Source organism: Danio aesculapii, chromosome 16 (assembly GCF_903798145.1).
Source record: "Danio aesculapii chromosome 16, fDanAes4.1, whole genome shotgun sequence".
Lineage (NCBI taxonomy): Eukaryota > Metazoa > Chordata > Actinopteri > Cypriniformes > Danionidae > Danio > Danio aesculapii.
In genome coordinates, this window is record NC_079450.1 from 29,375,573 (window position 1) to 29,403,399 (window position 27,827).

At 34.9% G+C, this 27,827-nt stretch overlaps 1 protein-coding gene across 1 annotated transcript; it reads right to left on the bottom strand.

The window, feature by feature from the left end:
• Positions 1-4,003: 4,003 nt before the first annotated feature.
• On the bottom strand, positions 4,004-27,571 carry cdh17 (cadherin 17, LI cadherin (liver-intestine)). Its single transcript, XM_056475684.1, has 19 exons — positions 27,481-27,571; positions 24,700-24,762; positions 21,127-21,222; positions 20,880-21,017; positions 19,040-19,178; positions 18,792-18,950; positions 18,523-18,681; positions 15,493-15,692; positions 14,072-14,200; positions 13,803-13,947; positions 11,506-11,721; positions 11,345-11,421; positions 11,046-11,237; positions 10,701-10,945; positions 8,258-8,388; positions 7,964-8,182; positions 5,055-5,165; positions 4,793-4,909; positions 4,004-4,702 (listed from the first exon to the last, which is right to left on the bottom strand). Exons 2-19 carry the CDS (start codon positions 24,742-24,744, stop codon positions 4,614-4,616), a joined length of 2,607 nt encoding a protein of 868 aa, XP_056331659.1. The 5' UTR covers positions 24,745-24,762; positions 27,481-27,571; the 3' UTR covers positions 4,004-4,613.
• Positions 27,572-27,827: the final 256 nt, after the last annotated feature.

A 27,827-nucleotide genomic window follows, 5' to 3' on the forward strand; every position in this document is an offset into this window, starting at 1 on the left:
AGTGTGTGTTTCAATTATTTCAAAATCAAGTAATGTACCCTTCATTCCAAAAATCTCTCTAATAAGTAATATGTGAGCACATTTACTGTACAAAACCTGTCAGTGAACTGTAAGGGCAAAAGAATTAAATACATTAAATAAATTATCGTTCATTAACCGTAATGAACCGTAATGGTAATTTTATTTCATAATTCTGTTTGACTCACAATTTAGTAAAAAACTATAGATTAAAAACTTGGGACTGCAAGGAAAAAAGTCTAAATTTATGTTATAATTCAGACTTGTTCCCTCACTCAAATTGTCACTGTTTCGCATACAGACTGCAGTCGATCAGTGATATTTAAATTAACTGAGATACTGCTGGTTATTGTATAAAACTTGAGGGAGGTGTTCAATCTGTCCCACACTGTTTCAGTGAAAATCAGCATACAGAAAAATACATGTTTTAAAGGGATAATTCACCCAAAACTGAAAATTCTGTCATTATTTACTCACCCTTCACTTCTTGCAAATCTGCTTGAGTTTCTTAATTCTGTTGAACACAAAATAAGTTATTCTGAAAAATGTTTGAAAGTAGTAGGGGAGAGCGGAGACGAAAGTAACGTGGGATGAAAGCAACAAAGTGATTTTCTTGAAGCCCTGATAACATTTGATTTCAAGGCTATAACAGCACATTCTGCATGCAACCCTTGATGGAGCTGCCAAATATCAGCTGATTTTGGGACAGTGTCCCGCGGTTAGGTCTGAATTTCAGTTTTTAAGTTCAAAAAGTAAATTATTGTAGCAGTTCTTTTTTCCTTATTACAAGTTGTGTTTCTCTTTTTGTGTGTCACACTAATGATCAATCTACAGGTTATTTAGTGCAATAACACATCCTTAAGTTTGAAATCTCTGAGTTTTTTAGTTTAAAAGTAAATCAGGTTTATATGGCAAGAGTTCCCGTGGGGATGAATGTAACATTGTTATTAATGTCCCACTGATAAGAGCCATACATTATTTTTCACTTCCACATTAGAGTTTGTAGTGTTTGGATTCTGATGTTTTTAAAAAATAATGCATATTGCCAATAATAATAAAACAATATTCAAAAATTATAGAAAATCTTAACATATTACATTGTTGGATTGCTTTTGAAACATTTGATGGAGCTGAAATTTAAAATGAAAATGTTGTTTAAGATTTTTTGCCAAAAAAAAGGACAAAAGATGTTTGCAGTTAACATTAACAAGGTTATAGTCAGATATATTTCAAATGAACAAGATTAAGCCAGTAAATCTAGCAAATGTTGCTGTTACTTTTGACCCACTTGTGTGCTACAGTTTGTCCCTGTCAATGGGGTCAAGATGTGCAACTAATGTGCAAAAAATATATATTTCTGCTAAAAATGTAATAATCTTTTAAAATGAGTTTTTGTTATGAAAAATGTTACTTTGTCTCTGCTCTCCCCTAATCATTCGCTTTCATGGTATTTTTTTTCTCCTTTTGCTTTAATGTCAATAATTACTTTAGCATTTTTTTTAAAATTCTCTTTATTAAAAAAAAAAAAAACATATAAAGGTTTGGAAACAGGCACTTCAGGTGGTCTTGAAATATCACCAATACCAGTGTCCTCTATGATGATTACTGCTTATAACAACAAAGTAGGCTACTGGAATATGCCAAACTCTTAATCACGACCATGTAAGAGGGAGGATATTTTCCGATCGCACATGAAGGCAGGAAGTGGGCAGAGGAGTAACAGAGAAAAATAAATGTTCAGTGTTGCGTTCATTAATAAATAAGGAGCTTAAAACTCTTCAACCTCCTTTAAAAATTTCCATTCAGGCACCAAAACCCATAAACGTCTGCTCCACATATTCTGGGCATGAGTTACCGAATGAACCTCACAGTTTTAAAACTATTCTGGCTTAATATGGACACTACCGTCTTAGGTACATACAATATAGGCTAATGTATGCTTTTAACAGTAGTTGAGTACTAAAGCTTAAAAACATTTTAATTTAATTTGAATTAGGCAATGTTTTTCCTCAATACCCCCAAGTTGATAATGTAAACACGCGCTGTTAACTAGCTGTCACCACTGACATGGGCTGCAGAAAGACAAGCGGCTCAGAGCCCAAAAATGGACACAACCCCCATCGGTTCATCTCTGGCTAATGTCAAACACAAGGTATAACCATGTTTTCTTTTACTATTACCCTATGACAGCCTCCCTCGATCCCCCCTTCTCGTACTCGGTCCATTCTCCTCTTGTTTTTGTGTGTTTGTTATGGTGCGCAGCTAAGAGACAGACCAATATGAAAGTAATAGATCAGCCTGAGGAGATGCAGACTAGTGATTCAGACCCAGAATTTACGAGTGTTAGGCATCCTAGCTTTGTTTGATTTGTCTCTGGTATTTCATAATTACTTCTTGACAGTAGCATCTGTCTCTTTTGAGATCTGAAATCTATGTTAAAACTTTATAGACACACAGGGCACACGCTTATGTAAGAATTATATAAGATTCGTTCTGGGAAGCATTGAAAAGACTTGCTTGCTGATGATGTTAAAATGTATTGTGTATTCTTGTTAACTTTAAGTTTTTTGGGGGGTTTTATATTACTATGCTATTGTGGTTTTATTACTATTGCTTTAAAGGGCACCTATGATGAAAATCAACTTTTGTAACCTCTTGAAGTCAAGTGTTATTTTGGGCGTTCCGCCTGGATTTTGCCTACCCAAATTCAAAAGCTTCCCAAAGCCACATGCAGAGGTGTAGATGCAAAAGTTTGGTATCATTTGAAAGAAAACCCTTTGAATTTTCATAAAACACTGTTGAAAGTGATTAAAATAATTGTATATGATGTCTGTGGTATAATAAACCCCTACAAAAAAGAGGCACTTTTTTTGTAAACTCAAATTTGAAAGTGTACATTTTAGGTTCTGTGTTGTCTAGGTTGCTGAAATAAATTTTTTGATTTTTTTAAATTGGTTCCTGCACAGGTCAGTAATCATAGAAAAAAAGAAAATGTCTCTATCATAATCTATGTAAAAGTTATTCTATTCCAACTGATGAGAGAACAGAACCACTTACCAGTACAGACCTTTAACATTTAAAGAATGCAGAAGTAAATGATGTCACGGACCCGGTACCCAGGTGTCTGTAGGTATAGTGTGTCCACTGTCATACTGGAGTCATAAGAACTCAACTAGTCTTTTTTTTTAACATTTCCTGACGTTAAAATAAGACGCAAATCCCAGTGATTTTGAGGCTCACCGCAACATGATGTAAGAGTGCAGTTTTCCCCACCCAGCGAATTGATTGACAAGCACCATGTTTCTATAATAACATGAACACACACATTCACAGAATATTTTTTTGCAAATAAACTGGGATTCAAATATTTGTTACAACTCTCTGTGATTTTTATAAGTTTAAAACCTTCTAAAAACAGCATGTCTGTAATAAAGACAGTAAAATTGCACGTAATTCTTAACAGCTATAATCGCCACGGCTGCATGGTGTCAGTAAACGCTAATATGTGTGTGTGTGTGTGTGTGTGTGTGTGTGTGTGTGTGTACTGCAAACAGCATTTGTGTGAGACTCATCATATCAGAAAGGCTTGAATAAACTCCACCACGAATACATCAAATAAACTTACTTGGTATTTTTGACTAATGAGCTGTATTTCAGCTTCATCCATGTCTGTCTCTATCACTGACTGCTGTTTATCTGACATAACGCATGATGAGAAGCATGTGGGAACGGTGGGCGGGGAGAGGCGGCTCATTAGCATTTAAAGCCACAGGCTACAAAAAAGCTACAATGTATTAAGACGCCAAAATGGGCAGATTCTGGAGGCTATAATAAATAATCTGATGATTAATTTGAGCTGAAACTTTATAGACACATTCTGGAGACACCAAAGGCTTATCTTACATCTTGTAAAAGGGGTAAAATAGGTGCCCTTTAATATGTTTTACATGCTAACATTTTCTTATTCCACACACACATAAATGGATTTCTGGGTCAAAGTAGAAGTTTATTTACAGAATGACAAATATAGTCAAATAAGAAAAAAGAAGCCGTCATTCTGTGTGCCTTTATTATTACTTCATAATTGAATGGCATTTATTAAAACCTGACCTTTGACCTGAGCAAGACATTCTTTCAAATTAAAAGTCAAAAACAAAAATAAGCGTCACCGGGAAAGATTTGTACACATTTGCTGATTATTGGATAATCGGGAATAAATAGAAGATTTACATTTTTTATAGGCTTACTTCATATGAAACATGACATCACATACTCATGTCTTATGTGTACCAAAAATATTGTACAAATATTCAAAATTCCCAGGAAACACTCAGTTTTATATTCTCTTTAAACACAGGGGAAATATATTTCATGTCATTTTAAAAACAAAATCTAGACTTAGGTCAAATATTTAAATATATGCAATAAAACCAGGCCACGTGGCAAATAAGTTACTATTAATGTCTTCCGATTATGCGAATCTTGAACATAAATGTTTAATAAAAATGGAATATAATGATAAAACAAAATAAGGGCGTGAGTGTTTAAGGTGATGGGTGTCAGTTTGTGTGCTGAATGATGTATGTGTGTTGACTTTACAGCATTGCTTTAGTCTCTCCTTCAGCTGTGGCTCTCTGCTTATCTTTCTTTTTCATTTGATACAAACAAATGCCCAGGAACAAACCTAAAACATCACAAAAAACATTTTCCAACTCAGTTACCTTCATTTTACAATAAATATTTAATAAAATTAAAATAATAAAAATGTTCTTACCGATGACGCCGAATACTCCTGCCAGTATGCCGATGGTGCTGCCCATGCTTAGCTTCCAACTGTGGGAAGCCGGCTCGATGTAACAGTAGCCCAATTTAGTGCAGTTACAAATACGCACTTAAGAGAGAGAAGGAGATCAATCCCAGTTTAGATATCATGTAAAATCATACAGTAAGGTAATGTTACATATGAAAAACCATGATACAATGATACCATGATTAAAAATATGCTAAAAATGATACCATGATAAAAAATAATTTACCATCAAACTTTTGTGTGATGCCAAGCCCAGCGTTGTCTAAGACATTGATGGGAACAGTGACGTTCTGTTCAGTTGAGGGTTTCTTCTTCAGGATCAGTTTCGCTGAAGTTCCTGCAGGCGCACAAACAGGTTTATTAACCCACAGCTGTACATTTTCAGAACTTTCACAACTATGTTTTCTGCAAGCCCTGCTGATTGAAAACTTCTTGTCTAGTGTTATTGAAGGTGAACGGGGCATTTTTTATAAGTGTCAAGATGGCAGCGTTGTGTTAAGGCAGCAATTTTGGATGTGTTTTTTTTGTACAAATACACTTCAACAGATTGACTATGCTTTTTAGATACACTCTCCAAAATCAAAACTAGATTAAAGAATCTTTTTAGTAAAGCATACACTCAGTGCATCACTTAGCGGTATGATACATGAATGTGCTCCACACAGGTTTCTGCATCTCATTATATACACTATGAACAGCAGCTACGCTAAATATTCTCTTTATTCTCTTTTCCACCTGGGGATTCTCATCCCGAGGCCCTCAGATTATGCAGCGCCGCTGATTTGATCCAAGGCCGGTGACAAGATGATCCCAAGGTTTCCAGACCAGGAAATCCTAGACCAGGCCGTATCCTGAGCAGCTGTTGTGGTGGTCTTGGAGGAGTGGAGAGCATGAGACTGATTCCTGTGACGCTCCAGGGACAGACGAGTCTTCGCTGAGGTCCAGCTTCCATCCTCCAGCGCCTTGACTGCAGCTCTGCACAAGATGTTTGGCCAGTGGAGAAATGGTCATGCCCAACTGAGCCTGGTTTCTCTCGAGGTTTTTTAATTCTTCACTTTCGCCAATTGGTGAAGTTTTTCCCCCTTTTTAGCTAAACTAAACTTAAACTCTGAAAACTGAACTGGCATGGATTCAATTTACTATGATCTTTCATGTGAAGCTGCTTGGACACAATCTACATTGTAAAAGCGCTATACAAATAAAGGTGAATTGAATTGAATTGAATAGATAATTTTTTAAAGAAGATGATATAACGTGATCTTTGTGGATGTACATAACCAGTGTGAATTTAGTTTTTCTAAGCGTATCAAAGCTACTTTTATTTGATTGAAAATACAATAAAAACTGCCAAATTGTGAAATAATATAGTGTTTTACAAGAACTCTTTTCTTAATGTTTATATTTGAACCATTTCTGTTATTCAGAGCTGAAATCTCAGCATCATTACTCTAGTAATCATCCTTCAGGTCAATTATTATTGGTACTCAGACATTAATAATGATTCCTTTAATTATCAGCGCTGAACACTTTTTTTCCTGCTTTCTGCTTACTTTTCTGAATTCTTTGATGAAAAGAAAGGTCAAAATAACAGCATTAAAATATTATTTATTTATGTACTTATTAAAAATGTCTTTACGTTCGTTACGTTGGCAAACGTATTGTGTCTTTGATGAATAAAATTAAATAACTTTTTACATTTACATTACACTGGTTAATTTTAAATGGTACAGTATAATTTTCCCCAAAAATATAGAGCAGACAAAAATTAAAAATTAAAAATAAATGTTTATTGAGCAGCAGATCATGATATTAAAATGTTTATGAAGGATCATTTGATACAGAAAATTTAAATAATGATGCTAAAAAAAAGTCAGCTTTAAGCTTAGAAATTGTAGCTTTTTATTTTATTTTATAATTTTTTTTAAGTTTACACTGTATTTTTCATCAAATTTTGAAGGCTGGGTGAGCAATTTCATTTAAAAACAATTTTTAAAAAATCATACTGATCCAAAAATTGTTTAAAAAAAACATGATGAAAAAACATGTGATGTGTGTATAGATACTGTATATTCCAAAACATTATTTATAATCAAAGTCGGTGGCTACCAATTAGCAACATTCTTCAAACTATCTTCTTTTGTGATCAACAGAAAAAAGGAAAGAAAATGTATAAAAGTGGATCCACTAAAACATAATCTATAGCTTTACCGTGATTTGCCAAAAATGTCATGTTACTGTAAAAGTCATTTGGACCATTTACATTCTGTAATACTAGTTGTGTGTCACATCACATAACATGTGAGAACTGCTTGGAAAATCCCTGACATTCCAGGACTCGACTAAACTATATAAAAATTCCCTGACATTCATGTCTGACTTTTTAAAATTCCATGATATTCTAGAAATTCCTGCACATTGTTAGAAAAAAGAAATGTATTTTTTATTACTTTGGTTTCTTTTACTTTTCATTAAACATTTGTATTTTGTATTGCTGAGTGATATATTAACCAAACTTCTCTGCATGGAGCGCCCAATTTTCAAGACCTTCTACATATTTAGGTTTACTTTGCTTGGAAATGTATCCTTGCAAAGTGCATTAATGAAGAACCCCCTAGTTTAAATCAATGGCTGCTTGCAGTACAGAACATAATCAAACTTGAGGCTTTCTCCACAGCTATGAAGAACAAATCCTCTCTATTTTATCGGACCTGGGATCCTTTCTTTATCTAGGAACCTCTAAGTCTCTAAGACTAAAAGCTTGTCTGTTTGACTCAGCCTGGACAAAAGAAATGTAATCTGCCTTTTTGTCAAATAATTTAGTATTTTATGCCCTTATTTTTTATTATTATTTTTTATTTTTATTTTATTTGTTTGTTTATTAATTTAATTACAATTTAATTTTATTTATTATTATTATTCTTTTTGTTATATTTTTTAATTGTGGGGGTCAGAATTCAAATGACATGAATGATGCATATTATCTTATTATTCAATGTAAATTTCTGACATGTTTTTGCACTAAAAATGTTCAATAAAATATATTTGAAAGAAAATAATTAAATAAATAAATAAATTAATTAATTAATTAAAATAGCGGTTTTAATAAGCCATAGACTAAACCAAAGATCTGCTCACCATCCACAGGTTTGATCTCAAAGTTTTGTGATTTGCGGCTGATGGCGAACGTGAAGGGCTCTCCATAGGGGTCTGCGTCCTTATCCACAGCAGTGAGGGTCAAAGGGGTCATGTCCTGAAGGCAGATGAAGCCCTGTGTCCTCTGCAGTTTAGGGTAGTTGTCGTTCACATCCTGCAGATGAATGTCTACCTTCATCTCAGCCTCCATCTTGTTTCCCTCTGAAAAGAAAAGACATCGATTTAAAAACTGACCAAATGACATTCGCCTGCATCAGAGCTCTGCAGGTTTCTTACCGGTCTCATAAGCAGTGATTGTGAGAGTGAGATGATCCACTGTCTCTCGGTCCAGCGCTGCTTTAGTCTTCAGCTCTCCAGTGTCAGCATTCAGCTCCAACCACTTGTGTTCATCTCCTTCCATCTTAAACCTAGCATACAGAACATTTCAGTTCAGTGTTTAATAAATAGTAGTGGTACTAAAGTGAGGAACCAAACTAGAGGTGTTGCTGGGGATAAAATAGTCAGAACACTTTGAAAATATGAGATATAAAAAACATTTTAAAGCTACTCAATAAAATTAAAGATTCTAAAATGTTTCTTTGCCAGCGACAGATGCATTAGTTCATCCCAAATTGAAAATTCTGTCAACATAAACTCACCCTTCACTTGTTTCACTTTCTTTATTTCTGTTTCAGGTTATATTTGAGCAAGTGTTTTTCCTACTAAGGATGCTAATGGATCGAGGTTTTCAGCTTTCTTCATAATGTCTTCTTTTGTGTTCAACAGAATAAACAGACTCAGGTTTGGAACCACTTGAGGGTGAGTAAAATTCATTTTTGGGTGAACTATCCCTTTAAATATTTAAAGTTGTCATTGTTCAGGTGGAAAAACGTTCAGATGTTCCTGTTGTTTGGATAAACTAAAAAAACATTTAATGGAGAACATGATCATGATGTTTTAGAGCATGAGTGATCTTTTTTCTTAGTTTTAGAGGCTTAGTTTCTCCCAATATAAATCTCACAGGAAATGTGTTCATCTTCAGAACATTTCTGTCCCTCCACTGAAAGTCTATTTACCAAATGTAACACATTAATTCTGCTCATAATATGAAACAATTGTGTCTCTGAAGAAGTTTGTATCAAGTTTTGGATGTCTTTATGAATGTTTTGAAGCATCAGAGAGTAAACAGACCTTCAAGAGAAGGACATAAGTCTTAGATTTCGTTAAAAATATGCATACTTGTGTTACAATGAATGAAAATGAAATGGCGCTGAGTAAAGGATGACAGAATTTTCATTATGTGGTGAACTAGCCATGAATATTGTTATGCTAACAACAGAGTTTGGCACTTAAAAATTTGCATACAATTGACCTCCTCATTCACCCTTCCATGTCCAAACATTTCTCTTGTAGGCTTTCCACATTTTTCTCCAGTTTGCACACGGTGTTTTGTAGTTCCGTAACATCATCCGAGCAGCTGGATAATCATTTTTCCATGTCTGACACTGTCGTTTTAATTGCCTCAAGATCTAAGCGAATAGCCGAAGTGTTGCTTGCTATCTTGGGTTTAATTTCTTATAATTCAGCTTTGACCCTGTCAAATTCGCTTGATAATACATTTTTCAGTTCTGTTTGAAAGAGTGAGGTTATTTCCATTTTAATATATTAGCTCAGCTTTAATCTCATGTCAGTGTCTGTGTGTTCGGCTCACTCTGTCATCATGCTAGGTGTGTTTGCATCCTCTTTGTTAGCAGCGGTTTTCCCCATGTGCTTATATTCACGTAGTTTGCTGGCCATTTGGGTTTTAGAAACAAGCCGTTTTATGTTTATATTTCGATGAAAGCGCCTAAATTGATGAATTATATACAGTTTTTACGGAGCTCGCCCAACTTGCACCTTACTCCATTACCTGCTCAATAGCGCCCTCCATAATTTGCATAAAATTAATACAATTGACAATATATCATGTCAACCCCCCGATTTCCCTGAAAGAAATTACATTACAAATCATATTTCATTCATACCAAAAGCAAGTTGTTCATACCAAATTTAAGGTTGTTAGTTTGGGCCAACTAAAGATCATGTTCAATCTAAAAAAAAACCTAGATTTGATCATTTAAATTAAAGTTAATTAACCAGGACAGGATTGCACACATTTTACCAGTAAAGAGAGTTATATTCATATACATTTTTAATGTATAAAAACCCAGTCCACCACTGGGTTTGAAATTATAGTTTCAAATCTCATGCTTTTATACGTTTTAACTTATGTGACCACAAAACCAGTGTAAATTTTAGGATATTGAGATTTATAAACCTGCAGCTGAATAAATAAGCATTTCTTTGATTTATGGTTTGTTAGTATAGACCATTTTTTTAGATACAAACTAGCACAAAGGGTTCAATAAAAATCCAGATGTTCAGAAAATCACCTTTAAAATTGTCCAAATGAAGTTGTCAGCAATAAGCATTACTAGTTTGACTAGTGTATTAATAGTATGCTATAGTTATGATATATTTACAGTAGGAACATGACCTTTACAGAATATTATAATCATTTTGGCATAAAATAAAAATCAATAATTTTGACTAATATATAAAAATATATTTGTGCAACACAAGATTGTTTTGTGCTCCAGGATAATATAAAAGCCGGAACAGAGCTCTCTTTTCAATAGTGTTCAAAAGAATATTCTCAAATCTCAAAAAAAAATAAGACATAATAAAAGCACAGCATTACTTGATAGTCTTTCCCTCTGGATCCTTGGCTTCAGCTTTCATCAATAGGGTTCCAACCGTGATGTTTTCTGGCACATTGACATTAAGCCCCTCTGCTTCAAACTTCGGAGGCTCATCCACATCCACCAGCTCAATGACAACAGATGCAATGGAACTTTCATTATATTCCACTCCTGCGATCAGGGGCTCGGGATTACGGGCATCGATATGAAGTTTGTAGACGCTCTGAAGCTCATAATCCAGTGGCTGACGATTGAAAATATGAAAAACAGAGACATGAAGATCATAAAAAAGCATGATAAATGTACACGAAATAGGATCCTCATCATAAGTTGAGTGTTGATACCCGAGCGATGTACACTCTGCCCTCTCCAGTCTCTTCATCAACCTCAATGGCGAAGAGGTTTTGAGGGTCTCCAGCTGTGATGTGATACTCCACTCTAGAGCTTCCTGTTCCTGGATCATCTGCATCTGTGGCTTTAATGGTGAGCAAAGTTGTGCCCACTTCAGCCAGTTCAGGAACACTGTAAGTTCCATACTGCGACATGAGAGAGAAAAAAATCAACAAGCTGAAAGTAAATCAGAGCAGAGATTCAGCAATCTATTGATCGCAGTTTATGTAAGTAGTCAAATAAAAGCACATACATCGTTTTTCTCGAAGATAGGGATCTCATTATTGATGTCGATCACCTTGATGATTGCTTTACATTTCGTGAAGTACACTACAAACAAGTGGAAACATTAGGATAACTGTTTCTCTTCATATATTGATATTTTCATTTCACTGAGTTCGGTTTGATTTTTACCTTGATCAGTCACTTCAAAGGTGAGCTCATACTGAGGCACTTGTTTCCTATGGAAGTTTTGATTGGCCACTTTGATTTCACCAGTATTTGGGTCGATGGAGAACATTTTGTCACTTGGCTTGGTGGGCGTCTGGCTCCGGAGAATGTAGGTTAAAGCTGAGTTTAGTGTAGCCTCCTTATCATTGTCATAAGCGGGCAGATGACCAATCGAATTACCTACACATGCATATTATTATCATTAATAATGTCAATGGAGGAATGTGGCAAACTGTTAATAATAAAAGTGGATTCAAAAGTTTGAGACCACAAATCTGGCTTTCAAAATGTTATTGCTAGATATAGTTGCAAGATTTTAAACACACATTATGATGGTGAAAATGTGACACTGATCTCATTTGAAATTAGAAAAAGAGGACACAACAAATACTATTCAATAAGTCATCTATTAGCTTGTGTCAGTGCAAATCCTCTTTAGGAATTGAAACATTCTGTTGGGATTAACATCGGTACTGAAGAGACGTTGCAACATGGTTATGCATTTGTAGGAGCTTTCCTTTCAGATGCCAGGTTAAAGGGAGGAGAGTAGTTGAATCACGCAACGTTATTTACATTTATTTATATTACATTTAAGGTTTAAATGAAGGGCAAAAATTTGCATTGGTTTATGCACTGCATTACACATAATATAAATCAGTTGTTTTGTCCAAAACAGGTTCATTGAAAAAACATGCATTGGCCAATATTATTGTGAAACTGCAAAAAACGTACTTCAACATATGTTTGACTGCATATTTTCTAGGTGAATTGAACACTACGGTGCAGTATGACACCAACAAATTGTGTTGCTTTTCACACTAATGATATTAGCATGGAGATATTGTCAACAACAGTTTTTTTCTTTCCTTTCGTCAATTGGTGAAGTGCCACTGTTGGCGCTGGCTTGCTTGGTTTAGGACTAGTGGAGCTGCGCATCAGTAGAGATGCTCTTTAGTGTTTTGGCTTTCAGCAGTGACATTTAGATTTACAGTGACATGAACTAAACTGAACGTCAACTGTGAAGTAGCATTTATTATAGAATTTACCTTAACCTTTTAGCTTTTCATGTATTGTTAATAAATAGTGTAGCACCATATTTAGTAATTTCAATTGACTAGAACTGTATCTATGTTAAGCTGCTTTGACACAATCTACATTGTAAAGTAGTACATATGCGCTATAGAAATTAAGATGAAATGAATTGAACAAATAAATTATTATTTTCGCACTGTTCCTTGCACAATCCCAAATACATACCACAAAACAACAGTGTCTATGATCTGTAATCGAATACATTTGCCTCTCCTATCCATCTCCACATGGACAATGTTGTGCTTGTGATGCAGAGGGCTTGGGTTCAAGCCAGGTGAAGCATACTTCCACAAAAGAGATATAAGTAATGTGAAATCAAGGTAAAACAAAAACGACACAAATGTAGACAGCGTCCTCTAGTGCAAAGGGCATCTGAAATGTGCAACTAAATCTAAATGTATCTGGAGGAACATATTTTACATTGTGCAAAAAAAGTAGGCAGAGATGCGTATTTCCGATGAGCCTAGGCTGGGCTTGTTGCATAATGTGCATTGTTTAGTAAATGTAGCCATAAGAATTCAGAATTAAAAAAAAAATTGTTCTGTCGTATGATACTACAGGGGTGTTGCGCCAACCTGATTTCACCAATGTTCCTGGATTAACATCTATGTTGATCCTGGAACAACATTCCAATCTGCCAATCAGAATTAAGGAATATGTTTACGGTTTATATTAAGTTTGGGCTTATGAATAGGTTTATGCACTTCTAAATTATTCTTATCCAACTATTATTCCCCTCTAATTTTGGGAATAATTTACAGTTGTGGTGGGTTTAGGGGTAGGGAATAGGTAAATATTACATTTTCTAACAAAAATGATGTTCCAGGATCAACATAGATGTTAATCTAGGATCGCATCGTACTTGGCAAAATCATGCCATGCAGGGGTGTTGAGCGCTTGATTCTGGTTCTATAACATACACTAGTTTACACGAACACACACAAATCTAACATTGTTTGAAATTAATTCTCTGAACAATCTCTGAACAAAGTTCAATAACCAAAGCATTATCATAATAATTAACAAAACATTGATTTATTGAAACTAATGCACACCCACTTCGTGTCATACCTGCATGAGTATCTCAGATCTGTTTTTATACTCCCCACATACACAATCTTTAAACGGATGCAAATAAAGTATGTGTGAAAATAGTCTGACATCATTACCTACGGGCTCCTTCTCCTGCACCTCAAACACAGCTTCATCACACATAGGAGGATTATCATTCACATCCTGCACCAGCACAGGAATCTCCATGGGTTTTTCCAGCTCCACACCCTGTTCATCTTCTGCTATGACTACCAGTATGTACTAAAACCCAAACATATTGAGGTTTAAAATTCAACACTCAGTTTTCAACAATGGATATTGCAGTATTTAGTCTGGTATGTACGATTTCTCTCTTCCAGTTCAGTTTTGCATGCATTTCCTTTACCATTTCTTTCTCTTCTCTGTCCAGTGGACCGGTAACATAAATGTCTCCATCCTGATTGATGGTGAAGGGGAAGGAAAGTTTTTCTTTCTGTTCCAGTCTGTACAGTGCAGTTGGATTATTTGCTCTCATCTACAACAATAATAAAAGAACATAAAAATAGCACTTGAAAATTGAATCTTCTTCTGCTAACCTAAATACATAGATATATACACTAGATATCGCAAACGGACCCTGAGTATGCGTCAATAGCGCCGTCACATTTGTACAGTGCTCCCAGGACAAATGTCATTCAGCCGCACTAGTCAAGACTAAAGCCAAAATGAAGATGCTGGACTTTAGCGCTGTGTACGGGTGCAGTACAGAGCAAACAAAGAAAACAAAGCACAAAGGCAGAACATTTCAATACCTAATACCAAAGGCAGAAATACCTAAATTCTTATGCTAGTTTTGTTGAATTTAGTCAGCAAACAATGTAAATGAAATAAGACAACAAGACGCTGCGGTGCTAGAAACTTGTATTATTGTCGGCTAAGTGGAAGAGTCGTTCATAACGGAGATTCATTCACAAACGGATCGCTCCCTCCGTTAAAATGAGAAGTGAAAGCAGAAGTGTGTTTCAGGGCATGGATTAGATCGAATTTAACAGGGAGGGAGGATAATACATTTCCATGCACACAAACACACGCTCTTTGTCAGGAATGCTCGTGTGATCACTTATCCATCAATGTAGGAAAGTGATGTAAAATTATAATTTTCGTAATTTAATAAAATATTTGCATACTGACCACCGGGAAAACTCCCAATCATAGATATATGTAAATATGTGTATATATCGCTGGCTCTGGATGGCCACAGTGTACCTTGGTCCCACATTCATTTAAAAGGTGCCCTACCCTGTACTAAAATGGCGGCTCTATTGACGCATTCCTTCTAATAGACAACAGCAGCGTAGGCAACATCTAATGTAAATATCTATGACCTTAATATAGCATAACATAGCATAGCATAACAAAGCAAAATATAACATTACGTAACTAGTGTAGCGTGGCAATATAACATAACATTACATAACATTACATAACATAACATAGCGTAGCATAACATGACAACATATAACAATGTAACATGACAGTGTAATGTCGCACACAACACAACACAACACAACACAACACAACACAACACCACACCACACCACAACACAACACAACACAACACAACACAACACAACACAACACAACACAACACAACACAACACCACACCACACCACACCACACCACACAACACAACACAACACAACACCACACCACACCACACCACACCACACCACACCACACAACACAACACAACACAACATAACATAACATAACATAACATAACATAACATAACATAACATAACATAACATAATTCTCCAAACTTACTGTGGCAAGATACATAGGGTATTCCTCATCTGTATTTTCTATAATGGTGATTGGTCCAGGACTGACCCAGAGGTTTTGAAGGATGGCTATATTGACCCGTGTCGTACTGCTCAATGAGTTCACAGCTTCGCCTCTCAGATCCTCAGCCCGAACAATCAGTGCATAGTCAGGATCCTGGAGAACATTCACTGTTCTTCTTTCTGTTCATACCAAAATAAAAACACTGGTTATTATTTAATTATAATCTAAGTTGATTGTTGAGCAGCTTTCATGAGTGGTTCAATTTTCTTTTTCCAAAAGCAGTGTGAAGCCAACTGTTTGATCCTCTTTTCCACAACGGTCCCAAAACTTAGTGTTTCTGTTCTGGTTGGAAACTAAATCATTATTTTTATACTGGCTGTAAAGAATTGCGTTTTTGCTCCAGGGTTTCCCCTTAAACTCGTGGAGAAATATAAAGAAAGTAACTGAACAGACCTGCACATTTCTGTTAGCAGTGTGATGTTTATTGTTTTGAGCTGGTGATGTGGATGCTGAATAGTGAAGTAATCTGGGTCAAATCCAGCTTCATTTCTAAGGCTGCAGTAATCTGCACTGATGAACACAGTTAGTCACTGAGCTCTTCTTTAAAGCACGTGTCACGTTTCACACACCAGAGCGATTCTAATCACAGAAGTGGTCATTCACAGACATTAATACAGCCGTTTAATCTGTGAGTGTACAAGAGTGATCTAATCAGCATGCTATTCTGAATGAAATGTTCTGTCCTTCATTATGCTCTCATTTGCTCAACATCATCAAACTGAGAGGAGACCAGGATACAGTTCCATTTGGTCCCTTTAGAAACTTCTTCAATTGTATTAAAAATTACATACTGTACACTTATCATATGGATCTTGTACTCAATGAATCGTATGGATCTGGTACTCAATGAATTTTACAAGACTATTTTGTCATCCAACATAACAGTCTCTTCACTATGTGAGGAAAGAGGTAACAGTCGAGTGCATGAGGCTTTTAACATTACACACATTTAATGGTTTTCATTTCATGGTTAATAAGGTGTTTAAAAAGTGCACTTTTTCTTTTTTTAAATTTTCCATCTGAACCACTACTCTGACTATTTTCAATAAAAATGGGACTCAATACTGCAGTGTTTCTAAACCACGGTCCTGGAGAACCACTAACACTGCATGTTTTGGATGTCTCCTTTGTCTGTCACACCCATTTCAGGTCTTTTTAGTCTCTGCTAATGAGCTGACGATCTGAATCAGATGTGTTTGGTTAAGGAGACCTGGAAAATGTGCAGAGCTGGTGGTCCTCCAGGAAAGTGGTTGAGAAACACTGAAATATTGCATTTGGATGCAAATATACATATAGTTTACTACGAGGATCAGATGATTTGAACTCTAGATGAATAAAACACCAACAACTTTTACTCATTTTCATGCAAATGATCAGTTAAAGACTGGTGTTACCTCAAAACATTTTTATTTAGCTTTTTTAAATAATTCTGCAAGCCTAATGCCAAATTGAGCTACATAAAAGTGCTTCTAAAATGGTCCCCACAATACCATATTATCAGGATACATTAGTATTGGGATTTTAAATTAATTATTTGAATTAATTGTGACATTACATTTAATTACATTTTACTAATTTCAAAGGAAAACTTTGGCAACATCTGTTGAAACTAAATACCAACATTTCTCCGTTTGTTTATCAAACTTCAATTCTATTGCAAAATGTGATTGACAACTGACTAATACTTTAATGAAAACCAGTCATAAAACAAGTAAACTTTTCTGCAATGCCGCCAACTTTATTTTGCTAACTTACTGCATGCTGAAGATTACTAAGCTCAACATAAAAAACATTTAACACTACCATTTACTAGACTGTGAAGAAACTGATTTAAAATATTAAACCAAATAGTATAAAAAATAATGGTGATATATTGACATGGGTGCCCATGTATTGATATAAAATTGCCATAGAACATATTGCAATACTATGGTTTAAGAATATTTCCTATGGAGTGAAAACTGTACCAATATTTCATAAACAAATCCAGCATTTTGTAAAAAAATTCAATCTGCCTAATAAAGAATCACTCAACTCGCAAACAAACCAAAAACACTTTGCAAAAACAAATGTCAGTTTGAGCAAACGTATTGTATTTTACAAATATCAATCATATTTCATAAATAAATACAGTCCATGTGCACGCAACTGCATTTAGCCCTTGAACAAATACATCTAGTGCATACAGCTGCATACCTGTGGATTGTCTCGCAAATGCAGTCAGGCAAATTTTCTCACAAATGCATCCAGACAGATTTTCTCACAAATGCAGTCACACAGATTTTCTCACAAATAAAGTCAGACAGATTTTCTCACAAATGCATCCAGACAGATTTTCTCACAAATACATCCAGACGGATTTTCTCAAAAATGGATGGAGGCAGATTTTCTCACAAATAAAGTCAGACAGATTTTCTCACAAATGCATCCAGACAGATTTTCTCACAAATGAATCCAGACGGATTTTCTCAAAAATGGATGGAAGCAGATTTTCTCAAAAATACAGTCAGAATTTTTTTTTCTCACAAATGCATTCATTCAGAGTTTCTCACAAATGCATCCAGATGGATTTTCTCACAAATGGATGGAGGCACATTTTCTCACAAATGCACTAGGGCCATTTCCTACACCAAGACAGCAGATGGCGTAATGAGTAAATTTATGTTACTCTCCTGGGAGAAACCTGAAACCAATGCTAACTACAGTGTCAAAGTTGAGTAATCCTTTGCAAAGCAGATTGTGTTTGTTTGCAAATACTGGATTTGCTTGTGAAATATTGGCCCCCCACTAATGGTATTTAAATCTTTAGACAAACTTTAAAGCTGGCTTAGTTTGACATTTATATGGCAATAATGCTAGAGCAACCAGACTCAGTACAGCATTAATTTAGATGTGGACATCTTAAAACTGTTAAATACATGATCATTGTGTGTTTCTGTGTTTTCTAACCTGCACGTTCGACACATTTGTAAAAGGGGTTGTTCTCCAGTGCAATGTTATTCTTTGGAATACAATAGTCCTCAAACTTTTTCTTCAGGACGTCAGGACTGCCTCGAACCTCCCCGCGGCTGTATGTTACGCTAGGTCTGGCCTTCAGAAACTCTGCTCCTGTAACACAACAGCAAGAAAAGAGCAATAACAAACAAAAATTACAATCATAAAAAATAACTCGCAATTAGCAGAATTTTTGTTTTTTGTTCATATATTTGTCGCCGTACCTTCTTCTGTTGTAAATATCTGTCCATTGTTTGGGTTTATGCCAAAGAAAAATGTTTGTCCGACAATGGGGATTTGATTCACAATGCTGAACCTGAGCCGAGTGTTTTCTGTGTTGGGATCATCTGCATCTGAAGCAAACACCTGCACGAATGGAACTCCTGCACAAAAAATAGATTTGTATATACAGGATATTAGTAAATAGATGTATCACGTTTCTGCATCTGCATATAATGTGTGTGTTTCTCACCTGCAGGTGAATGCTCTCTAACACTGCCACTGTACTGACTCTCACTAAAGACAGGAGGATTGTTATTGACATCAATCACTTGCAGGACAACCCGGACAGGCCCATCAAGTGTTTCACCATCTTCTGAAAGTGCTTCAATCTGGATAAAACATACACACACTCACATATAGTACTATATATATTTTTTTCTCTATAATTATAGTAAATTATGACTTATATTATAAACATATTAATAAATTTTAACATATAATTCAGGAGCATTTAAATATGGAAGTGAACACTCTAAATTATTGTTGTGGTTGTGGCTAACCTGAATTCGCAATGATTTACAAAGGAATTTTTGTTCTATATTTTAAACTCCAGTAGACATCATTTGAAGTTTACCAAAAAAGGTTTTTCAAAATTGCCCTAAGACAAGAATGGGTGTTGTTCAGTAGTTTTAGGACAACCTTGATAGTGGGTTTGAACCACTTCAAATGTTGACTACTATATACGAGTTACTTCCATTTTGAGGATGTTCCGCTCAAAATATTGAACCAAACCATTATAAATCATATAGTTGAGCTAAATAAATTTTAATGTCAGTGTGACTGAATGAACAGTGCATATTCTTTCATGTTCTACTTTCAAACATTAGCAGAATAACGTAACACTTTTGGCATTTTGATGATGTACCAAGAATATTGATAAAGTCTAGATACAGCTGTGGATACTCACATCAATATAGCATCATTTTTGTGACATTGTACAACAATAATTCTTTTTTTTTTTTACATTACTGTGAGGGGTAGGTTTATGGTTGGGATAGGCATTAACAAAATAAGATTTAAGGGGTAATTTAATGAGTAATATAAATAACACTTAGTATAATAACTGTTTTTACATTACTGTGATGGTTGGATTTAGGGTCGGGGTAGGGGTAGACATTAATAAAATACAATTAAAGGGTAATTTATTAAATAATATAAATAATTCTTGTTATCTTCTGGCTGCAGCTGTATCCCTTCTAGCAACAACGAAGTATATCTATTAAGATCTATGTTCCATCTGCTGCCTTCATATTCAAAAAATATCCCAAATAACTATACAAATAATTGTTAATATGAAAAAAGCAAAGCAGTGCTTGCGAGGATACAAAATCACTTGAACATATTATCACTCAATATTCCATTTAATGGTCATTTTTAATAAGGGCAATGTATGTAATAATTAGCACGCCTGTAAAATCACTGCTGAAATAATTGGTCTTTGGGGGTTATTCAGGTTTTGCTGAAAGTAATTTGTTAATGTTGTACATTTCTAAATTTCCTTTTGATGTTTTAAAAGTTCATTGAACCCAGTTTTTGAAAATATGTATTATTGCGTACACAGAGCGAAACTGTAAATGATCGATTATTCCCAAATAGGCCTCAGGGATCACTGGAAAAAGTTTAACTAGTTTCAGGACCTAAAATATCTCTTATTGACCTTATTCTGCAACGTGGAAGTGCGCTCGTTTTTGCGATGGTTTTAGAACTTGATTCAGTTGCTAATGAAAGAAATTACGAGGATTTAAAAAAGTGTCAAACTTGTTCTACAGATAAGTGTATTCATGATTATACATACAAAGTAGAATATTATAATAAGAAAGTATCAATTTGCAACATCTAGAAGCATAACAAGCTGTTTTAACATCTACAAAACTATTTAGGATTCCAAAAAGATTGCAATGGAGGTGCCTCCTCTTACGTGAAGAATAAGGTCAATACAGATACCTAAAACAATGCTGTCTTGTGTCATTTTAAATATGGAAGTTCTTGTATGTTTTTGTGTTGTGTATTAGACTGCAACACTAAATTACAAGTAGATGGTGTTTTTTCTCAGGGCTCCATTCCAGAGGTTGCTCCAAGTACAGCCAGCCGTCTGAGGAGATCCTGATCTTATTTTCGGTCTCTCCGCTTACAAGATATGAAGAAACACCTTCAGCTGCAGATGTAAACTGAACAACGAGGATATTTTCAATCGATGTATCAAACCATTATTGTTGACAACAGACAGTGGAGATGTTGTAATAAAATATAGAAATTAAAGAATTGAAACACATGTACCTTGAAGATGGCATAAGGCACAGGTGTAGCCTCTGGCACATCTAAAACTGTATCTGTTAATGGCCCCTTTTTGTCCTCTAGACCAATCCCATGAGCCTGGGAGGGAAAAAGAAGTGAGACTTGTGAAGCCATGTGAATTCATTATCTTTTTAAATAGTAAAAATGACCTTATTAAGGAGATGACAATAAATATGTCACTGGAGATAATTACATATATTATTAAAGATAGATGTAGGGTTTTATAAGAAGCTTAGAACCATTTTATGCCTTTTTTAAAAACTGAAAATAATAGGGATACACCTGATGAGATAATAGATGATATGTAGGTGGAAGATGGTGGAAATTTTTTATTCTATTTAATTTATTTTATCGTACAGTTTTATTTGTATGCATATGTGCATATATAATGTGCATATTTGTGTCTTGTGTGTGTGTACAGTAGGTATATTTGTCTTTAATCTCCTTGCTAATTTTGTTTTCTTTTTGTAAAGTGTTGACTACCACATATAAATATAGACCATTTATGCTGAAAGTTTGTGTGTTTTATAATTAGTTGTTGTTGTTGTTATAAAGAATGAGACATTATTAAAGATAAGCATATTGTGTAATCAGTAGGCCCATGTGGAATCTGCGCTCGCAGAAATTCGCAGATTTTTTGGCCTTCAATTGAATACATTTTTTTGCTTATGTAAAAATTATGAATACGTATAAATGTGTTATAAATGTGTATAATCTATAATCAGTTTTGAATATTAATTTCAGTAATATTATTGAATAATAGGCAAAGATTTAGATTATTTACGTACAATATAGATTGTTCTAAATTTTTCTAATTGATTTTTAAACGTTAATAAAAAAAATTCAAATAAGCTTGTGCACAGAATCTATTAAAACTTTTTAAAGTTTTTTGTTTTTTATTTAATGAGTTAAGTATTTATTTACTATACTCTCAAAATCATTCAGCATTCCACATTTTAACAAGATTCTGTGCAAAAATAGCCCCAAAAAAAGTCTGCAGATTCTGCCTCGCCCTGGTTATCAGTATTGACAGTAATGAACAACATTAGTCTTCATTTTCATGCAGCATTGTAAGTAGTAGGATTTTAACATGAAACAAATGAAAATGTCATCAGAAAAAAGATCTGAAATGGCTTAAATGACATTTACTGTATATAATAAAATTGAAGCTTCACTGTTACTTTTGTATCTAGTGAAAAAGCCATCAGCAATCCAAATACTGATTTTCAATACAGATATAATAATGGTAACAATTTTTTAAATAATGGTCCATTAGTTAATTTATTTACTAAGTATCAATAATCTTGTAAAGCATTTATTAATCATCGTTCAACATTAACCAATGCATTATTAAAATACATATTTGTGCTTGTTAACATAAGTTAATGCAAAGTGATCTAACGTTATGTTACTTAAATAACATTAACTAACATTAACAAAGATTAATAAATGCCATATTAAATGTATTACTAAATGTTTGTTTGTGTTAGTAAACACATTAACTAATGGACCATTACCTCAATAATTTTCAGAATATGGTTATCACAAAAATGAATATGCTAAACAGTTTTTTGTGACAGCTAAAACCATCTGCTCAAGTTAAATGCTTGGAAGTTACAGGAGGTAGCAAAATATTATACTACAGTAAAGTCTACAACAAAACTATCTACTACAATAAAGAGAGCTGAGAAAACACCATTTATTTAACAACACATACAAATACAGAAATGCACTGCAAATAGCGGATATCACAACAATAATATGCGGGACCCCAAAAAGTGATGAATTTATATATAAGGGTTTATATATAGAAACAACTTCATATTTATTTTAATAACCTAGTAGTATGTTTTTTTGTTGTTTGTATTAAAAAAAAAAAAACAGGAAGCATCCGACACATTTCTGTTGTGTTCTGTGCTATAGTTTTTCTATTTTCATGTGTTTTCTTAACTTGCAGCCCGTTTGAGCTCTCTCTGTCAACGTACTGAAGAGTTTTATGATATTGCAACAGTTATGCATATACACTCACCAGCCACGTTATTAGGTACACCTTACTAGTACTGGATTGAACCCCCTTTTGCCTTCAGAGCTGCCCTAATCCTTCGTGGCAAAGATTCAACAAGGTAATGAAAATATTCCTCAGAGATTTTGATCCATATCTACATGATAGCATCACACAGTTGCTGCAGATTTGTCGACTGCACATCCATGATGCAAATATCCTGTTCCACCACATGCCAAATGTTCTCTATTAGATTGAGAACTGGTGACTGTGGAGGCCATTTGAGTACAGTAAACTCATTGTCACGTTCAAAAAACCAGTCTGAGATGATTTGCGCTTTATGACATGGCGAAGATGGGTACACTGCGGTCATAAAGGGATGGACAAGGTCAGCAACAATACTCAGGTAGGCTGTGGCGTTGACACGGTGCTCAATTTGTACTAATGGGCCCAAAGTGTGCCAAGAAAATATCCCTCACTCCATTACACCACCACCAACCTGAACTATTGATACAAGGCAGGATGATTTATGCTTTCTTGTTGTTGATGCCAAATCCGCCAAATCCGAATGTCACAGCAGAATTCGAGACTCATCAGACCAGACAACGTTTTTCCAATTTTGATGAGCCTGTGCAAATTGTAGCCTCAGTTTTCTGTTCTTGGCTGACTGGAGTGGCACCAAGTGTGGTCTTCTGCTGCAGTAGCCCATCCGCCTCAAGGTCTGACATGCTGTGCTTTCAGAGATGCTCTTCTGCATACCTCTGCTGTAGCGAGTGGTTATTTGAGTTACTGTTGCCTTTCTATCAGCTTGAACCAGTCTGGCCATTCTCCTCTGACATCAACAAGGCATTTGAGCCCACAGAACTGCCGCTCACTGGATATTTTCTCTTTTTCAGACCATTCTCTGTAAACCCTAAAGATGGTTGAGCGTGAAAATCCCAGTAGATCAGCAGTTTCTGAAATACTCAGACCAGCCCGTCTGGCACCATCAACCATGCCACATAGTCAAAGTCACTTAAATCACCTTTCTTCCCCATTCTGATGCTCGGTTTGAACTGCAGCAGATCGTCTTGACCATGGCTACATGCCTAAATGCATTGAGTTTCTGCAATGTGATTGGCTTAGAAATCTGCGTTAACGAGCAGTTGGACAGGTGTACCTAATAAAGTGGCCGGTGAGTGTATCTACATTAGACAGGTGCGGATCATTAAAAAATTCAATACTAATTTAATAATGATTGGTAAAACAGTCCTACATTTAAGGGTTACCTACTGTTTTACTGCAAATTAAACAGTCATTTATTTAAAACCAAGTCAATATGTGCTGTGAACAAGGTTGCTGAACATTTGCCCCTCTCTGTGGATTATTTATGTAGTGAAAACAAAACTTTCCAAATGGGCGAATGAATCCAGATTAAGTCTTTGTGTCAGGTCTTTGACTGATTAATGGAGTGTGGGCAAAGAAAAGGTCTTCAGCACAGTTACTCATTTATGGATAGAATAAAAGCTGGTAAGGAGACTGCAAGGTCACCGAGTTAAAATCCTACTACTTACAATGCTGACGAGAAGGGTCAAGTGTAGCAAAAGTGCACCTCTCATCGTCCCAAGCAGTAAAACCTGATGGAGAACATATCAGACATCACATTTAATTAAAAATACCTTTCCAGCAAAGCAATTATAATTTATAGCAGTGACATTTATTTATTGTAATACTTTATTATAATACTTTATATGACTTTATTGTATGGCTGTTCCACAATTCCTGCTGTGCAAATTTAGATATGATCTAAGCCAACATGCTGACAAAAGTCTAATTTGCCCCTTCAGGAAATAGACCCATCTGCTTCTTTAATGCTAAACTTCAGTCAATGATTATTAGCCTAAAGCACTCTTCAACCAGTTGTACTGAATTCTAATATTTTAATAAATTACACATTTATTTAGGATTTACATTGTCTTTTCTTTGTGAATGTACAAAAAAATCCTGCTTCTTTTATTTATTTCCCATCTCGTATGCATAAAAATAGAGAATTTGATGGTGAGATCATGACTCGCATCATATGGCGCAGTGTGTGTTCACTGTCTGTGTGTTTTTACATGAATCGCAGCCCATAAAAAGGTTATTTAAAGGTCGCTTGGCATTCAAGCGTGGGCAAAGCCTCCTGTGCCAGACAGTGCTGACTATGTGCGCATGTGTGTCACTGCTGTGTCACACTTTATCAGATTTAACAACGTCTATACCAGGGGTGCCCAAACCTTTTCTTATGAAGGGCCAAAATCCAAGCTTGATTGAGAGCTGTGAGCCGTAGGTAAATGCAGCAAGATGTCTTACATTAAAGTTGCCATGGGTAATTTCCTAATTCATTTTAACAATAATTAAAAAATAAAAATAAAAGATTACTTCAACTGTATTTAAATGCATTCTAATTTTTATAAAATGTATTTTATTTTAACAAACTTTGTCTTGATTTGTACACTGTCTTCTGCTTTGTCCCCTATTCGTTAACTGACACTATGTACATTTTAAAAAAATCAATTACAACATTTAATTGAAACATTAAATTCATTTTTGTATGGTTTTTTGTAGCTCAACAATAAAACAAAAGGTTAAATTTAAAAACAAATGAGAAACTCTGTTAAAGGCATTTCACAACCCTTCCCAATCATTTTCCCTCTGGCGGGCCAAATCAAAGGATACAAACGGCCAACCTTGGCCCCCAGGCCCTAGTTTGGGCATTTCTGGTCTATACTGACAGTCACATTGCAAAGCCTTTTAAACAAATAAATAACCATTTAAATTATGAACATGTGGATTAACACATGTGGAAAGAGATAAACAAATATGTATTTAAAGGGATAGTTCACACAAAAATGAAAATACTGTCATCATTAAATCACCCTTATTGTTCTGTTTAACACAAAAGAAGATATTTTGAAGAATGATGCAAACCTGTAACCATTAACTTCCATAGAATTAGTTTTTCTTACTATGAATGTCGATAGTTACAGATTTGAAACAATATTCAAATGATCTTCTTTTGTGTTTAACATAAAAAAAATGTTTTACCGAAAATTATGAAAATTATGACCGAATTAAATTTTTTGGGTGAACTATCCCTTTAATTCCATTTCCTGGGCATGTATTTCTAGCTCCTTATTTCTTTTTTGTGTGTTTGACTTATCAATATCCATTCAGTCAAAACAAAACTCATTTTTAAGTCATTAATTAAATTCTTACATTAAAAGGTAACTTTGCGATTTTTTGCATAATAAAATGAATATATTGGTTTATCAGTTAAGTAAACATTGGACAATTATCAGACACTTTGGTAAATGAAAGTAAATTTCAGATCATGAATCAATACTGGAATTTGCGTAAAGGTGTGGCAGCACTTAATCCCTCAATAAACATATTTATCTAGAACAACACTAAACAGATTTATCAAGAAATATTTATCTGATCAAACACAAAGCGTGTGAACAGATAAACATCTTTAGATAAATCCGACAGCATTGTGTAAATCTTTCCAAGAGCAGATTAAGCTGTGTCGGCTGAAATTGTGAATTGAAATAAGCTGTAAGGTTTAGTGCTTTAGTGATACTAGATTTTATTTCTCTTGTAGGCTATCTGTCAGATCTATTGTGAAAGAAAGGCACGCCTTGAGACTGATGTGATACAAGGTGACATTGAAGATAATGTGACCTCTGATAAGCTACTTTAGTTTGTCTCTTGATTGACACAATTGGTGAATATTATAGTTTCTTTATGGACAAACTGAAGTTTCAGGATGTTCTGGTGAACAAGCTGAAATCAAAACTCACGTCCTATGTAATAAAACTAATCTCAACCAGTGAAAGCCATAAGTAAAACATGAATGAACTTTATGAGCTGAAAGTGTTAAACCAAACGCAGAATATTTAAACAAGATACCCAAAAATGCAATGATAATCCATTGACATGAGGCTAGATGTCTAATTTTAGCTAATATTAAGGTTTGAGAACACAAGGCCACAAGCGTGTGACCTCTGTTGACTTACGAGTTTAAAAAAGTACCACTTGTTCCTCAAGAAAATACGCTAATAAATACATACTCCAGAAGGCAAGACAAGGGCGCAATGGCAAGTGTTCATATCTTTAAATGCCCTTCCATATAATCTGGTCAACACCCTACTGAAAGCACTGAGCAAAGTCAAACAAGATCACAGCTTTTGATACGGCTTGAAAGCATAATGCAAATGTATATTTGGTAATCAATGACACATACTTTAAAATCTATCTAAACTGAGAAACATCGACTAAGAAGGAATAATTAAAAAAGAATTAGAGACACAGACCTGTCAGCAGAGCTCCTCTCCTCAAAAGACTGTAGAGTTTCAGTCTTGCTGCACTTCCTGCTCAAGTCAAAGTTTAACTTGTCTTTATTGAGCCTAATCATTATCCACTGATTCACCATGAAGGGGAGTGGACTGTACATTTGCGGTATTATATGGTACAGTTTGGCGAATAGTGAACGGAATTGGTAGATGTGTTAATGCACAAACAAGCATTTCTTTAAAAAGGCTTGCTTTCATAATCTCACGCAACTTCATTTGCAATCAGAGGCCATACTTTTAATATTATCAAGGCGATAAGTACAAAGTGGATGAGCTAAATTTTGAGGACAAGCTTGGAAAGTGTCTGA